General features: G+C 51.8%; 1 protein-coding gene across 1 annotated transcript in view; it reads right to left on the bottom strand.

The window, feature by feature from the left end:
- DRC3 (dynein regulatory complex subunit 3) overlaps positions 1 to 16,767 on the bottom strand; it is a 48,341-nt gene that overhangs the window by 18,422 nt on the left and 13,152 nt on the right. Inside the window, exons 4-8 of the mRNA XM_010367642.2 lie at positions 13,786 to 13,952; positions 5,712 to 5,862; positions 4,207 to 4,322; positions 3,514 to 3,626; positions 999 to 1,173 (exon numbers count right to left, since the gene is read on the bottom strand). Of these exons, the coding sequence (XP_010365944.2) occupies positions 999 to 1,173; positions 3,514 to 3,626; positions 4,207 to 4,322; positions 5,712 to 5,862; positions 13,786 to 13,952 (722 nt within the window). The remainder of the gene's footprint in view (positions 1 to 998; positions 1,174 to 3,513; positions 3,627 to 4,206; positions 4,323 to 5,711; positions 5,863 to 13,785; positions 13,953 to 16,767) is intronic.

The raw sequence follows: 16,767 nt of genomic DNA, 5'->3' as shown, positions 1-16,767 counted from the left end.
ATCAGATCTGAACTTGCGCATCGAGGGACTTTGCTCTACTTTAAGTTCACAACAAGGAAGGGCCTTATGGGATTCCTAAAGCTCCTTATGCTACAAGCAAGCTTGGTGTGTGTGAACAGTTTTTGGAGGAAAAAGAAGGTCCACAGCTTTCCTTAGCGTCTCACAAAGATCTGTGATTTACAATAGGCTAAGCATCCTGTCTTTAAAAGTAATGCCAACTCAAAGAGGCAGCTGCCATCAAATACAAAGACTGGTGCCCTTCCCAATGGCCTCTGCTTGGGCTGGACCCCATGGCCTGGTTAGGCCGAGTCCTGACCACCCAGAGCCTTCTCCTTTGCTGCTCCTAGGGGGTGGAGGAACACCCTTCCTCTCCATCAATTTGTCTTTCTTCTGTGAGCCTCAGCCTTCCCTAAACTCCCCCGCCTGAGGTAAGGTGCCCCTAGGGCACCCCGAAGGCTCCCCAGGCTTCCCTCCAGGATGGCACCGATTCCTCTGCTTGCTCAGGTCGGGGCTGGGGCCTGGGCCTGGGTCTGAGCCCACAAGGGCAGGAACCATGTCCAGTGTGGCTCTAGCTTCCTAGGAGCAGGCAGGGAGTAGAGCTCAGAAAACGTCTATTAAATGAATGAATGAATGAACAAAAGGACGGTAATCATTACTGTCAAAATAGTAATGGTAATACTAATACCGTTATTAATGGTAACGATGATGATAAGTTGGGCGGTGGAGCTGACCTTGAATCCCAAGGGCGCTTTGTGTGACAAAGATCCACAGGCCACACGTCAAGTGGTGGGGAGCTGTAGTTGGTGGGGCTGGGGTAAGGCGGGCCTTGGCTCTGCCACTGATTAGCTGTGTGATCTCTGGCAAATGGGGACAATAACCACTGGCCTCAGGGGTCATCAGAGGGTACAGGAGTTGCAGCCCCTCTACAGTGGGGGTGGCAAGAGCAGGGAGGGCCTCCTGCGGGAGGCAGGGAGGGCCTCAGGAGGCTCGGGGCCTACCGACAAGTGCTTCTCCTCAAACTGGGCAATCTTGTGTTTGCCCTGCTCCTGGTTTTCCTGGATAGCCTCGTGGACACATTCACTGAAAGTGTCAAGCTCTGTCTTCCGCTTCTCCTGCTGTTTCAAGCCATACTCAAAAATGTTCACGCAGATGATGACAAACTTGTCCTTGTAGGTGAGTGGCCGTTAAGGAAGTCCACAGCTGTTTCAGGAGCAGGCTGCGGAGGGCATGGCAAAGGTATTGGTAACCCTGGCACTATGTGCTCAACAGTGTGTGGGACTCAAACTCCTGGTCTCATGTGGTTCATTTGGTGGATGAAGAAATCAAAGGCCCAGAGAGCCAGGACTGAGATGTAGGTACAATGTGTGTTTGGTGCATCCCCACCCTCAGCCTGAGGGATTCAGGAATGGGGCCTGTGCGAAGGAAGGAGGCAGGGACCATTGGGGAGTCTACAGAGCAGAAGGCAGACATGCTCAGAGAGGTCCCAGAAGAGAGGCCTAGGGAACCTGGGAGCCTGTGAGCCAGTCCCAGCTGGGGAAGCAGGCAGTGTGCATTTGTCTCTTGTTTGCTATCTGGAAGGGCACCCTTACTGAGGGCCTGTCTTTGTGCTCAGCTGCTGCAGTTGTACTGGGGATGTTCAAGTCCTGGCTCTGCCACTGCTTCTAGGACCCACCCTGGCAAGTCACTTCACCTCTCTGGGCCTCAGTTTCCTCATCTGCAGCTGAGGGTGCAAAAGAGCCTGGCACATGGAGTCCTTGGAGTCAGGAAGGTAAAGCCCACAGGACCTTGGTGATCCTGTGGGATGGAAACTGATGCCCAGAGAGGTGAAATGCCTTGCCGAAGTCACATGGCTACACGGGGCTACAGCCAAGGCAAACCTGGGTCACCAGCTGGCAGAAACAACCCAGCCCAGGAGCTCTGCTGTTCACTGTTCCTCACCACCCTGCCCTCATTCTTTCCAGAATGTCAGGTGTGTTTGGTTGTTTTTGAGAGATGGTGATATGGTTTGGCTGTGTCCCCAACCGAACTCATCTGGAACTGCAGCACTCACAATTCCCATGTGTTCTGGGAGGAACCCGGTGGGGGGTAACTGAATTATGGGGGTGGGTCTTTCCTGCGCTGTTCTCGTGATATTGAATGAGTCTCACGAGATCTGATGGGTTTTAAAAATGGGAGTTTCCCTGCACAGGCTCTTTCATTGCCCACCACTCACATAAGATGTGACTTGCTCCTCCTTGCCTTCTGCCATGATTGTGCGGCCTCGCCAGCCATGTGGAACTGTATGTCCAATTAAACCTCTTTCTGGCTGGGCGTGGTGGCTCTCGCCTGTAATCCCAACACTTTGGGAGGCTAAGGCTGGTGGATCACCTGAGGTCAGGAGTTGGAGACCAGCCTGACCAACATAGTGAAACCCAGTCTCTACTAAATACAAAAAAAAATTAACCAGGTGTGGTGGCACATGCCTGTAATCCCAACTACTTGGGAGGCTGAGGCAGGAAAATCACTTGAACCCAGGAGGCAGAGGTTGCAGTGAATCGAGATTGCACAATTGCACTCCAGCCTGGGCAACAAGAGCGAAATGCTGTCTCAAAAAAACAAAACAAAACAAAACAAAACCCAAGACCTCTTTCTTTTGTAAATTGCCCAGTCTCAAGTATGTCTTTATCAGGAACGTGAAAACAGACTAATACAGATAGGGTCTCACTACGTTGCCTAGACTAGTCTCAAATTCCTGGCCTCAAACAATCCTCCTGCCTTGGCCTCCCAAAGTGCTGAGATTATAGGCATGAGCCACCTCACAGGCCCAGAAGGTCAGGTTTTTGAGTGAATTTCTCTCTATCCAGTGAAGGTGGCTCCACAGACTCATCTGTGACTGGATGCCTTAGCTCAGAGCTCTCAGATCTAGGAGCTCCTTGATTCTGTCCTGAGTCCCTCAGCTCACAATTTAAGCCCATTGGTCGGTGGTCATGGCCATGGCCCTAATGACAGGTACCAAGCACATCCTCTGAGCTCCAAGCAACTGGGGAAAGAATCAGCTTCTCAGGCCCCACAGACAAAGCTTCAAAAGCTGGCCTCTAATGGGGTGACCCTGGACAGCCAAGCTATGTTCCCCAACTATAAAATGGGGTTAATGATGGTACCTGCCTAGTGGGGTGGTTGAGAAAACAATTAATACCAGATCCAAATGCACAACAGGGACAAGCGAGTACGGCTAATGAGAACACATTTCAATCCACTTCTCCACTGCTGAAAACCTGGCTTGCCAAACATGGCCAGCCCATGCCATGCTGACCAGATACTCCACATGTCCCTGAAATCCAGATAGCATCTCCCCCATGCAGCTCAGCTGACCTAGCTCTGAACTGCCTCTTGGGTACATTACTCTCAAGTGGAGATTTTGCCTCCCAGGGTCTTACAAGAGAGATGGAGAAACTGAGGCCTAGAGTGGAAGGAGTCTTGCCAAGGCAGGCTGGTGGCACAGGCTGTGAGACAGCCATGAACTCGGAAGGATATGCCTCAAGGAGCTCACTGACACCAGGCAGGTAGGACAGCTTGTTGCCCTCTGAGTCCTCAGCATACATGCTGTCAAACAGGAAGGAGCCATTCAGGTGTTCCACAAATGCAGTCTGCAGGCAGAAACACACCTAGGTAGGACGGCTCCTGTCAGGGGCTCCTGCATCGTCTCACAGGCCCATGAGGAAGGCAGGCCAGGAGGGGCATGTTCCAGTCAAAGAGAATGGCATGTGCAGAGGTGCAGAGGCGTAAAACTGCAGGCTGTTTCCAGAATGCTACACATGGCTCAGTCTGGTTGCAAGGAGGGGTGGGGACCAGTGGGAGAGAGGTCAACAGGGTCTAGTCATGAATTCAGGGCCATGCTGGGCTAAGGGAGCTGAGCCGTTTCTGGCATGTCATGGGGAACTGCCTTAAGGGTCTGAAGGGGCCTCTGACAGACTGTTTTTAGCACATTCTCTCCAGCAGCTGGAGGTAGGAATGCCAATAAGGGGTAGGGTCAGGACTGAGATGGAGCTGGCCCTGGGGCAGGGAGCAGACGAACCAGGCGGGGAGAGGGCATCAGGCCCTGTGGAGGGAGCATGATTTCTGTGTTTTCAGAGCCTGGGGATCCCTGTGGACCGTTTTACTTGATCAGTGCCCTCTTGTGGGCATCTCTGAGCGGGGCCGAGGGCGTGCAGCCTGCCAGAGCGGTACCTTGTGCTTCTCCAGCTCCTCCTGCCGCGCCTGCTCGTCCTCCAGCTGGACCTGCATCAGGTTCTCCTGGTGCTTCAGCTCATCGATGCTGTACTGGTGCTTAGCCTCTGCAAGCTCTTTCTGACCAGGGAATGGGAGTGGCATTGTTACAGGAGGTTCCTCCGAGCCACGCCACCTCTGCCATGCCTCCTCTGCCACACTGCAGCCTCCTGCGTGTGGGCAGGGGTGTTGCATAGGGGCCTGCGTGAAGGCTGTGAAAGCCATGAGGTCTCGTGGATGAGAATGCCCATCTCCTGATGACCCTCACCAGCTTTTTGTGAGTGCAGGGAAATCAGGGAAAGACCAGGAGGAGCAGAAGGCAGCGTGGCAGGCTGGTGTTCCCGGGGCCAACCCCAGGGCAGGAGCCACAACAATGGAGTGCTCCCCTCGCCCCAGACTGGGTGTTCTCCACAGAGGACTTGCTCTCTCACTCCCAACAGTCCTCAGCAGGCCTTCTGGCCTTTTTTTGGGGAAGGAGGACAACAGGACAGAGGTAGACTGAGGTCATAGGGCTGGTCACAAGGGTCTGGCCCTTGGCTCTCTCCACCGCACTGGCTCATCCCCCTGCACCTGGCGGGGAATGCTGGCACCTCTAGAACTCAGTCCCTGCCCCTTCTCACCTCACTCCACGTGCCCCAGGTGATCCCACCTGTACCATGGCTTCGAGTACTGCCAATTGGCAATCCTTAGATGACACTCAGGTCTCTACCTCCAGCCCTGACTCCGCCCCTGAGAAGCAGGCCTGAGCCTCTGATGGCCTGGTTCCCTCTGGAGCTCAGCTGTTAATACTGCTCCTGGGATGACACCAATTTGGGGTGAATCCTGGCTTGGCCTTGAGCCAGTGATCCTGGCTAACTGCTTGCCCTCCTTCAGCCTCCTCAACTTCTTTTTTAATTTTTAAAATTTTTCATTCTGTTGCCCAGGCTGGAGTGCAATGGCATCTTCTCAGTTCACTGCAGCCTCAAACTCCTGGTCTCAAGTGATTCTTCTACCTCAGCCTCCTGAGTAGCCAGGATTACAGGTGTGCGCCACTGCACCTGGCTAATTTTGCTAGTTTCTGTAGAGATGGGGTCTCCCTATGTTGCCCAGGCTGGTCTTGAACTTCTGGGCTCAAGCAATCCTCCCGCCTCAGCCTCCCAATGTGCTGGGATTACAGGCATGCGCCACTGCTCCCGGCCCTCCTCAGCTTCTTCATCTGGAAAACCAGACAGGGCAGGCCAGCTGTGATGTGGCCCTGGGACAGTGTGTGGAAGAGGCCTGGCTCCTGGGAACACGCACGAAACAGTACCCACAAGGGTGCTGCTGGAATCACTCTGACAGAGGCAGGTAAAGGGATTAGGAAGAGGGAGCTGCCCTTTCTCTCCTAGTTGTGGGCAGGGAAAGCTACTCTTCAATGCCCCTTTTCCAAGAAACCTGGGGGCTTGAGGACTGTGTCTCACAGGGCTGGGAGACTGAGAGGGAGATACTTGCTGTGTGGTCATCAATGCGCCGGAAGTCCAGGTACACAAGGTCAGGAAGGTAGGCACAGATGAACATCTTGTAATCCTCTGCCTCAGAGATAGGGTTCCCAGAGAGGCTGAGCGTCCGCAGGCACTTGAACCGCCGGAGGTAGATGATCTGGGGAGTAAAAGGGAGAACGGCCCATTTTCTTTCTCTTCTTTTTTTTTTTAGATGGAGTCTTGCTCTGTCGCCCAGGCTGGAGTATAGTGGCGCGATCTCGGCTCACTGCAAACTCCATTTCCCGGGTTCACGCCATTCTCCTGCCTCAGTCTCCCGAGTAGCTGGGACTACAGGCGCCTGCCACCACGCCTGGCTAATATTTTTGAATTTTTAGTAGAGATGGGGTTTCACTGTGTTAGCCAGGATGGTCTTGATCTCCTGACCTCGTGATCCACCCGCCTCGGCCTCCCAAAGTGCTGGGCTTACAGGCATGAGCCACCGCGCCAGTCCGAGAAAGGCCCATTTTCTTGGCAGCCACAGAGTTGAAAACACAGCTGCACCTCCCTCCTCAGTACTGTTTCAGAGTCAGCCTGGCCACAGCACCATCAGCATTGGGTGGTATAACAGGCCGTGTGCAGGTATGTGGGTGTTCCAGGCTGGGAAGCAGTACCGAGACCTTCCGTCAGAAATGGGCTTTCCAAAGAACCAGCAGACCGTGGTTCAGGTCTGCTGAACCACGTGGTGAGACCTTGAACAAGTTACCCAGCATCTGTGAGCTTCGATGTCCACATCTGTAAAATGGGTATAAGGATATCATATGTGTTACAGGTGTTGTAAGGACCAAATGAAATAAACTATGAAAAGCACTGGAAGAGTGCCTGACACCTATTCGGTAATGGTAGTTTTAGTTGCTGTTACTAGTATAGGCATACCCTTTTATTTTTAAAAAATCTTTTAAATTTAATTTAATTTAATTTTTTGAGATGAAGTCTTACTCTGTCACCCAGGCTGGAGTGCAGAGGTGCGATCTTGGCTCACTGCAACCTCTGCCTCCCAGGTTCAAGTGATTCTCATGCCTCAGCCTCCCTAGTAGCTGGGATTACAGGCACGTGCCACCACGCCTGGCTAATTTTTGTGTTTTTAGTAGAGATGGGATTTTGCCGTTGCTCAGGCTGGTCTCAAACTGTTGGGCTCAAGCGACCCACCCGCCTCGGCCTCCCAAAGGGTTGGGATTATAGGCATAAGCCACCATGCCCGGCCCTATTTTATTTTTAAGTAGGGATGGGATCTTGCTATGTTGACCAGGCTGGTCTTGAACTCGTGGTCACAATAAATCCTCCCACCCACCTCAGCCTCCCAAAGTGTTGAGATTACAGGCGTGACCCACTGCACCTGGCCAGGCATGCCTTTTTAGATTGTGAAGTCCCATGAAAGGTACAAATATCTTAAATTAAATGGAACCCAATTTATGGCTAACCTTGAATTCCCTGGATAACAGCCAGGGGAACATTCCACTAACTTTATTTATTCTCCCTACACTCTATTTTTAGTAAAATGGGGAAAATGTTAACTAGGTAGTTAATATTAGGTTGGTGCAAAAGTAATTGTGGTTTTTGCCATTAAAAGTAATGGCCAAAAAGTGTTTTAAAAAAGCAATATTTCGGCCGGGCGCGGTGGCTCAAGCCTGTAATCCCAGCACTTTGGGAGGCCGAGGCGGGCGGATCACGAGGTCAGGAGATCGAGACCATCCTGGCTAACACGGTGAAACCCCGTCTCTACTAAAAAAATACAAAAAACTAGCCGGGCGAGGTGGCGGGCGCCTGTAGTCCCAGCTACTCGGGAGGCTGAGGCAGGAGAATGGCGTAAACCCGGGAGGCGGAGTTTGCAGTGAGCTGAGATCTGGCCACTGCACTCCAGCCTGGGTGACAGAGCGAGACTCCTTCTCAAAAAAAAAAAAAAAAAAAAAAAGCAATATTTCGGCCGGGTGCGGTGGCTCACACCTGTAATCTCAGCACTTTGGGAGGCTGAGGCGGGGGGATCACGAGATCAGGAGATCGAGACCATCCTGGCTAACATGGTGAAATACCGTCTCTACTAAAAATACAAAAACAAAAATTAGCCAGGCGTGGTGGTGGGCACCTATATAGTCCCAGCTACTTGGAAGGCTGAGACAGGAGAATCACTTGAAACTGGAAGGCAGAGGTTGCAGTGAGCCGAGATTGCACCACTGTACTACAGCCTGGGGTGACAGGGCGAGATTCCATCTCAAAAAAAAAAAAAAAAAAAAAAAACTTCACTGGATAGCATCTAGACACTGTACTATGCAAAAGATAGAAAAAAATATTAGCATGCTTTTCTGAGTGAATTTCTTTCAGTCATTCATTCAGCAAACACTAGTAGTCACCTAGCAGGCCTCCAGCACCTGCTAGGTTATGAAGATACAGTGGGGAACAAGGCCCATGGGGTCCCTGCCCTTAGGGCAAGAGCTTATATTTTAGGAATGGGGGAAAAATGTTTTCTTTTTAATTTTTTTTCTTTTTTGATGGAGTTTTGCTCTTGTTACCCAGGCTACAGTGCAGTGGTGTGATCTCAGCTCACTGCAACCTCTACCTCCTAGGTTCAAGCGATTCTCCTGTCTCAGCCTCAGGAGTAGCTGGGATTACAGGCACCTGCCACCACACCCGGCTCATTTTTATATTTTAGTAGAGACAGGGTTTCACCATGTTGGCCAGGCTGGTCTCAAACTCCTGACCTCAAGTGATTCGCCCACCTTGGCCTCCCGAAGTGCTGGGATTATAGGCGTGAGCCACTGGGCCCGGCCAAATGTTTAAAAAAGTAAATAAAATCATTATGGTTTGGGTTAAGTGCTATAAGGAACATCAAGATGGCACCCTGAGAGAAAATACCAGGGAGGCCTCTTTCAGTTAGGAGATTCAGAGGTCTCTCTGGGGAGGTGACATTTAATCTGAGACCTGAGGGAGCACAGAAGAGCAGAGGAGAGCACATTCCTGGAAGCCAAGACAGCACAGGCAAAGGCCCTAGGCAGCAAAGAACTTGGCACATACCAGGCACTGAGCAAAAGCCAGGGTGGCTGCAGCATGGTGGGGAGGAGGCTGGGAAGAAGTTGAGATGGGAGTAGTGACAAGGTCAGGGGCTGATTCATGCAAGACCATGCAGGTCAAGAGTTTAGAATTTTTTTTTTAGCGGAGTCTCGCTCTGTTGCCTAGGCTGCAGGAGTTGCAGTGGCGCAACTTGGCTCACTGCAAGCTCCACCTCCTGGGTTACGTCATTCTCCTGCCTGAGCCTGCCGAGTAGCTGGGACGACAGGCGCATGCCATCACACCTGGCTAATGTTTTTGTATTTTTATTAGAGACAAGGCTTTGCCATGTTGGCAGGGCTGTTCTTGAACTCTTGGCCTCAAGTGCTCCGCCCTCCTTGGCCTTCCAAGGTGTTGGGATTACAGGCATGAGCCACGGAGCCCCTGCCTTCAGTTTGTTCTAAGGATGGTGGAAGCCATTGGATTTTTTGTTTGTTTGTTTTCTTTTTTTTTCTTTGGAGACACAGTCTCACTCTGTCGCCCAAGCTGGTGTGCAGTTGCAGTGGTGTGATCTCAGCTCACTGCAACCTCTGCCTCCCGGGTTCAAGCAATTCTCCTGCCTCAGCCTCCCAAGTAGCCACGCCTGGCTAATTTTTTGTATTTTAGTACAGACGGGGTTTCACTGTGTCGCCCAGGCTGGTGTCGAACTCCTGAGCTCAGGCAATCTGCCCACCTCAGCCTCCAAAGTGCTAGGATAATAGGCTCTGCCCACCTCGGCCTCCCAAGTGCTAGGATTATAGGCGTCAGCCACTGCACCTGGCCACCATTGGAGTTTTAAGTGTGTATGGGTGGGGAGGCGGGGAGACAGGATCTGATTTAATCTTTAAGAGATCTCCCAGCAAAATTTCACAAAGTGTGTTGTAGAAGGTGAGAGGGGACAGACTGCCTCATCATTGCTGGTGGCTTTGTAAATAGTTCCACTTCCACTTGGCAAGATCTGTCAAAATTTAAAATGCACATGCCCTTTGACCTAGCAATTCCTCTCTAGTTTATCTTGCAGATGGCTTATCCAGGTACAAAGTGACCCCTGTTTAAGAACGTCCACTACAGACTGTGTGTAATGGCACTAGATTGGAAACAACCTTGACACCCGCCTATAGGGAACTAGGAACTCACATGATGCTGCATCTGAGTGATGGAATGAGCCAGCAGAGAGGGCGAGCTGATGACTCAGGAGGAAAGGAGACACCAAAGGCAGGTGCTTGAAGGGTAGCTGGACAGATGTGACAATCAGGCACAATGTTTAACACAGGACTCTTGGAAAGACACACATGTAACTTAGAAGCGGCTGGGGCCTCTGGAAGGGAAGGACAGAGGCCAGGAGTGAGTGAGCCTCTTTTCTGTGTGCCCTGCGTTCTGCTTAAACATCTGTTTTTAATGCAATGAGCAGAAATTAAAATAAGCCTAATAAATATATAAATGATAAGAAAGTACATAATTAGATGCCAGATAAATAGCGCAGATAAGGACTAAAATCAAAGATGCTTGGGGTTAGGAGCTAGTACCTGAGAAGTATCAGTCAGGACTCTCTGGGTCAGGTCATCAAGAGGGCTAGTGCCTGATTGGGTGAAGAGCATTTAGGGTCTCCAGGGTCCCTGGGATACAGCCAGACCTCGGGAGCACCTGACCCAGACATCTCAGCATTCCCCAGCAGCTAGTCCCCATGGGTCGTCTTCCATCTTCTTTCTCTCTGCGGATGGGCTTTACCAGCTTCTCCCATATTCCAGAGGGAATACCTGGGGCCCAGCACCCCACTGGGAAAGGGTGATGGGATTTCCTCCTGCCCAGTCCCTGCAGGGGCAGGATGGGAGAAAGGCAAGAGCGGGGTGTCCCGGCAGGGCACAAGCATGTCTACCTCACACCGTCCATGCCCTCTCATGCCCAGGCCTGGCCCTTCAGAGGGACAGGGTCTCAGCTCCATTAAACTTTCCAAATGTCCAGAGGAAAACAAACAGAGGAGATTCATTCACATGTGGGCCCTAGGGGTGTAGGACCCACCAAGACAGGAACATCTGCTGAATCTCAGAGTTTCAAGCAGCAAGGTTTGGAGTTGCTTGCGGTTAGCTCTTAATCTGAATATTCTTGACTGTCATTTTCCATGCACTTACTACGTGCCAGGCCCTGTATCAAGCACAAAAGGTTCTCTAGGCCGGGCGCGGTGGCTCAAGCCTGTAATCCCAGCACTTTGGGAGGCCGAGACGAGCGGATCACGAGGTCAGCAGATCGAGACCATCCTGGCTAACACGGTGAAACCTCGTCTCTACTAAAAGAAATACAAAAATCTAGCCGGGCGAGGTGGCGGGCGCCTGTAGTCCCAGCTACTCAGGAGGCTGAGGCAGGAGAATGGCGTGAACCCGGAAAGCGGAGCTTGCAGTGAGCTGAGATCCGGCCACTGCACTCTAACCCGGGCAACAGAGCGAGACTCCATCTCAAAAAAAAAAAAAAAAAAAAAAAAAAAAATGGTTCTCTAATGGATCCATCTTCACAGCAACCGTATGGAGTAGGAACTACTATCATTTCCATTTTACAGGTGGGTAAATGGGCACCCAGAACTCAAAGTCACTGGCCGAAGGTCAGGCAGCTGGTAGGTGGCAGTGTTGAGATCTGAACACAGGCTGACTAAATCTCAGCTCTCAATGTGTTCGCCTGTGCCCTCCATGCCTCGTCCAGACGTCCTGCTGGCAAGCATTTGGCTTCCTTGTCCTTACAGGGCAGAGCAGGCTGGACAATCAGATCTTGAGCCCTGCAAAGGGTATTGGCTGGGTTCGGATGCTGCCTGTCTGGCATGCAAGGCAAACTTCTGAGGCTGCACCACCTCTGTGGCTTGACCTGGCGGAACTGCTAGTGACAGCTCAGTGCTCCCACCCCAGGCTGTTCACATAAGCCCAGCCTGGCCATCTCCCAGCCATGATATTAGGCTGAGGGTCAGTGTAGACCCTGAGGTGGCTTGATCAGACTGAAGGGCCACTGTGAGAAGGAGAGTTCTTGCTCTCTCCATCCTGCTAGATGCAGACAAGGAAGCCCGTGTCCTTGACTGCGACCATAAGAGAATCAACCTCCGGGGAGATGCTGAGGACAGCAGAGCCCACAGGCAGAAGGAACTCACGTCCTTGAAGCTCTGCTGATAAGCACCCCTTCCTTGCAGTGCCAATTATCACGCCACTAAATGTCCTTGTTGTTTGCCGCAGGGGCTCAGCTTACCTCTGGCTTCAGCTGTAGCCATGAGAGACCTTAGCTGGCAGTGTCCTATCTCATGACTCACTTTCTGCCTCAGAGATGTCTCTGAAGCCAAAGAAGCCCACCCAGCTGAAAAGCCAGGTGGCGAGGAAGCTAATCCCCCTGGGATCTCCCTCAGCTGGTGGGGGGATCAATGCCTCAGGCTCCTGTCCTTAGATGGTCACTTCTGGGAGGCATTCTGGACACTTCCGAGGCCCAGGGGAATCCTCCCTCATCACCTGCGGCAGCAGTCTCAGTGACACACCTGTATGTTGGTTCTTCCCTGCCTTTCTTACTCCAGCTTCCTGAAGCCACCTCTCAAACCAGCCACCTGCATGCAAGTCCCTGCCTTACCTCTGCTTCCAGCCAGTTTGGGGCCAGCTTCCCTTACCTGCAGGTACAGTATCCTTTCTGGTGGCACTGTCCTGGGGTAACCCATTCTCACAGTCCCCCTCAAATCCATCCTCACGGGGGTGGATTCCTTCCTAAATGTAGACCTGCCCCAAATACATCTCAGACAGAAGCCTCCTCGGCTCCCACTGCTTCTCTGGCCATCCTGACTGACTGTGGCGAGGCCCGGCCACATCCTGAGCCCCACCCTGCACCACACACCTTTGACCTCGTCCAGGGACCCTGTGCTCCTCAACGGTGAGTGCAGGCAGGCATTCCCAATGTGCCTCCAGGCCTTTGCTCACACCACTCCCTCCTCCTGGGAAGCCTTTTCCTTCTGCTGGATGGCAAATTCTAGTCATCTCTCAGTGAGTCTGCATCAAGTTCCCCTCATCCCAACACTCACAGGAAGGCCCTCAGCTACGACAGTCCTCCATTTGTTAGGAACATACTCCAGCCTGACACCGAACCAAATGTGTTACATTCATGACCCCACTTGATTCCTGCAAGGGCCTGGGCAGGGGGGTCATGGCCATCGTCTCCATCTGACAGATGAGGAAACGGAGGCATAGAAGGCTTGACCCTTGGCTGGGTTTAGACGCTCCTGTCTGGCGTGCAGGGCAAACTTCCAAGACTACAGTGCCTCCAGGGTTTGGTCCTGCTGGACAGACTTACATGCCGGTCACAACTCAGTGCTTGACCCTCCCAGGCCACTCATCTAAGCCACTATGACCTGCAGCTGGGATCTGAACCCAGGCCACCTGACTGACCTAAGCAGAAAAGGAATCTTTAAAGGCTACTGGACAGCCCCCAGGGCTGGTGGGTTGCAGAAGCAAAAGCCAGGAGCCATCTGATGTATCGCCTCTGACACAGGACCCTTAAAGCTGCCGCCACACCCCCAGCTGTGTCCACTGCCACTTGTGCACACCCCTAAGCCTCGGGGTGCCCTCCTACCACCCACAGGCCTTGTTTTATTGTTCCTCGGGACACTGGCTTCTTGTCTCCTTGTGTCTTGACTATGGGGGTGTGTGCTGGTCACTCCAAAGGGACCACATCTTGTCTGTCTCTGTTCCCAGTGAGCACAGGACATATGCCCAACATTAATAGGTACTTGTCTCAGCAAATGTTTGTTACGTAAGTGCAAGATTCAGGGAAAGAACCACCACTAATGTGGAGGTTGTAAACTAGTGCTCTCCAGTGAATTTTGTCGGGTTAAGCGTGGTATTTAAACATTAGCAAATCCCTCGTGGAGTAATCTGGATTCCTGGCTTTTCCAGGAAAATGAGAAGATCCGGAATACTCAGCCTGTACTTCCCCTTGCCACAAACACCCACTCAACCCATGGCGCTCCAAGGCCCTGCAGGTGTGCGTGAGGGCGGGCTGGGCGGCCACTCACGTTCATCATGTTGTCAATCTGGTTGTTGCCCAGCGACAACACCTGCAGCTTGACGAGGGCGTCCAGGGAGTCGATCTTGGAGATCCGGTTGTTGAACAAGCTCAGGTCCTCCAGGTTCACCAGTGTGTCCAGCCCCTCAATGGTCTCAATGTTATTGAAGGACAGATCTGGGAAGAAGAGAGGGTTGTGAGGGTCTGCTGCCTGGGTCAGGGGATGGGCTGTCCTGAAGTAAAATCATCAGGGCTACTGAGTGCCCTGTGAGCCAGCACCAAGCTGCCAGGGCCAGAATTTGACTCACTGTCTAATAGTTTTGTGATTTTTTTTAGAAGCGGGTGTGGATTCTTTCCTGCCACCTTAAATGTTCACCGCCCTCTCCAGTTCTGCCAATCATCCTCCTGGCTGGGGCCATGCGGGCAAGTACTGTTGTCTATGCTCTCTCATAGTTCTGGGAAGAAAATGCTAACCTGCAGGTCTGAAGCAGTGCCCTTGGGGGTCGGGGTAGACAGTGGTGGAGTGTCCCCTTTCCTCACACTGTGGCATTTTAGCAAGACCACCTCCTGTCTGCTTTGCATTTACCAGTTTATCAAGCACTCATGTGTATGTCCTCTGACAGCAGCCCCGAGTGGTAGTTTGGAATTTGTCTCCCTGTTTGATCATTTGGGAAGCAGAAGTTCAGAGAGACTCAGTGATTTGCCCAAAGCCACACAGCTAACCACGGTGGGGCCAGAGTTCATCTAAGGCTTCTCCCTGGACATGTGGTAGGTCAGTTTCTTCCACCTACCTCACAGCTGTCTCAGGCTCCCTCATCAACTGTAACCTCAACCCCAACCGAGACTTCAGACTAATTCCACATCTTTGGGAATAAAAGTACCATCTTTTTTTTTTTTTTTTTTTTTTTGAGACAGGGTCTCACTCTGTTGCGCAGGCTGGAGTGCAGTGGTGCAATCACAGTTCATTGCATCCTTGACCTCCTGGGTTCAAGTGATCCTCCTGCTTCAGCCTCCTGAGTAGATGAGACCATGCGCCACCACATCCAGCTAATTTTAAAAAATTTTTCCTATAGAAACAGGCTCTCACCATATTGCCCAGGCTAGTCTCAAACTCCTGGGCTCAAGTGATCCTCCCACCTTGGCCTCCCAAAGTGGGGATTATAGGTGTGAGCCACCATGCCCGGCCTAGAAGTACTTTTTCCCCACTACAGGTTTTCAGGCTTAGTTGGCAGGTGGGGCGTTATCTTGTCCTGGAACACCAATGGCCTAGAAGCCAAAAATGAGCATTTGTCCTAGGCTTGGAAATATGAGCATGATAACCACAGTGATCACATTTAAAAGGTGATTTGGGGCTGGGTGTGGTGGCTCACACCTGTAATCCTAGCACTCTGGGAGGCTGAGGCGGGTGGATCACTTGGGGGGGGTCAGGAGTTCAAGACCAGCCTGACCAACCTGGTGAAGCCCTGTCTCTACTAAACATACAAAAATTATCTGGGCATGATGGCACATGCCTGTAATCCCAGCTACTCAGGAGGCTGAGGCACGAGAACCACTTGAACCTTGGAGGTGGAGTGAGCCAAGATTGTGCCACTGTACTCCAGCCTAGGTGACGAAGTGAGACTTTGTGTCAAAAAAAAAAAAAAGTGATTTGGGAGTTGAGTTTAACCATATCTTAATTGAGCCTCCTCTGCTTATGAGGGGATGCTCACCTGTTGACATTGAGACCAATGATAACTGTCCTTTCTCTATGCCAGGCCCTTTAAGTGCATTACCTGGTTTAATCCTCATAGCAGAGATATCATACCATTTTATAGATGACGAAACGGAGATTCAAATGGGCCTCATGGTAATATGCTCAAGGTAGCACAGCCCATAAAGGAATTGAAGTTCAGGTCAGGTGTAGTGGCTCACGACTATAATCCTGGCACTTTGGGAGGCGGAGGCAGGTAGATTGCTTGAGGCCAGCAATTGCAGATCAGCCTGGTCAACATGGCAAAACCCTGTTTCTACTAAAAATACAAAACATTAGCCAGGCATGGTGGCACACACCTGTAATCCCAGCTACTTGGGAGGCTGAAGCATGAGAATCATTTGAACCCGGGAGACGGAGGTTGCAGTGAGCCAAGATTGTGCCACTGCACTCCAGCCTGGGCGACAGAGCGAGACTCCGTCTCAAAAAAAAAAAAAAAAAAAAGAAACTGAGGTTTACAGAGTGGAATATCTTGTGCAAAGTCAGTGTGTTGGCCAAACTGGGGTTTGAACGGGGGTCTAACAAATGACAGGCCTGCACACTTCCTTTCCCACTGTGCCAACGGGTTCTGTTCTTGGGAGGCTTAGCCCACCCGCTAGTGGTGTGCTAGTAAGTGTTTACCAATGGGGGCTGAGGAAAACCCCTGATTTGAGGTGCTTGCTCATTTCTGTGGTGTAAATACTCCCACTGTGGCCAATTTCAAGCTACCAGCATGGCATCCCTGGAAGCAAAGTTGGGAAGAGCTGTGTACAGCCAGTGCTAGCCAGCTCCAGCACATCCTCAGCCCCGTGCATGTCAGTGTGAGAGGTCGTGCTGAACCATGGGAGTGCCGCCTCCCTAACCCTCATCCTCGGCACCCCAGGGACCCAGCTTTTCTGGCTGTGGTTGGGTCCCTGAGCACCTAGTGCCATGGCTGGACAACGACCAGCTTCTGACTATACTCTGAGGGGCAGCGTGACCTCTTACCAGAGCCTGCCATCACTGCTCTAGCACCCCCATCCCAGGGAGCACTGGCTGTCAGTCCAGTGACCCTTGGAAGCATGGATGGCCACTGCAAGGGGTCGGGGGAATGAGCTGACTAGGAAGTATGTGTGTAGGGGCACCAAGTAGTAGGAAGATAAGCTTTTGTTAGGGAGGGAACCAAGACCAGTATTCAAGTTTCTCTCTAGGTAAGCACACAGAAACAGGGGGCTGTCATGGGGCTCAGTGGCACTTGCTTTATGTCTGAGAGACAGCCAGGCC

This window comes from Rhinopithecus roxellana, chromosome 19 (genome assembly GCF_007565055.1).
Source record: "Rhinopithecus roxellana isolate Shanxi Qingling chromosome 19, ASM756505v1, whole genome shotgun sequence".
NCBI classification, from domain to species: domain Eukaryota; kingdom Metazoa; phylum Chordata; class Mammalia; order Primates; family Cercopithecidae; genus Rhinopithecus; species Rhinopithecus roxellana.
This window is presented reverse-complemented; position numbering and strand designations above follow the sequence as displayed.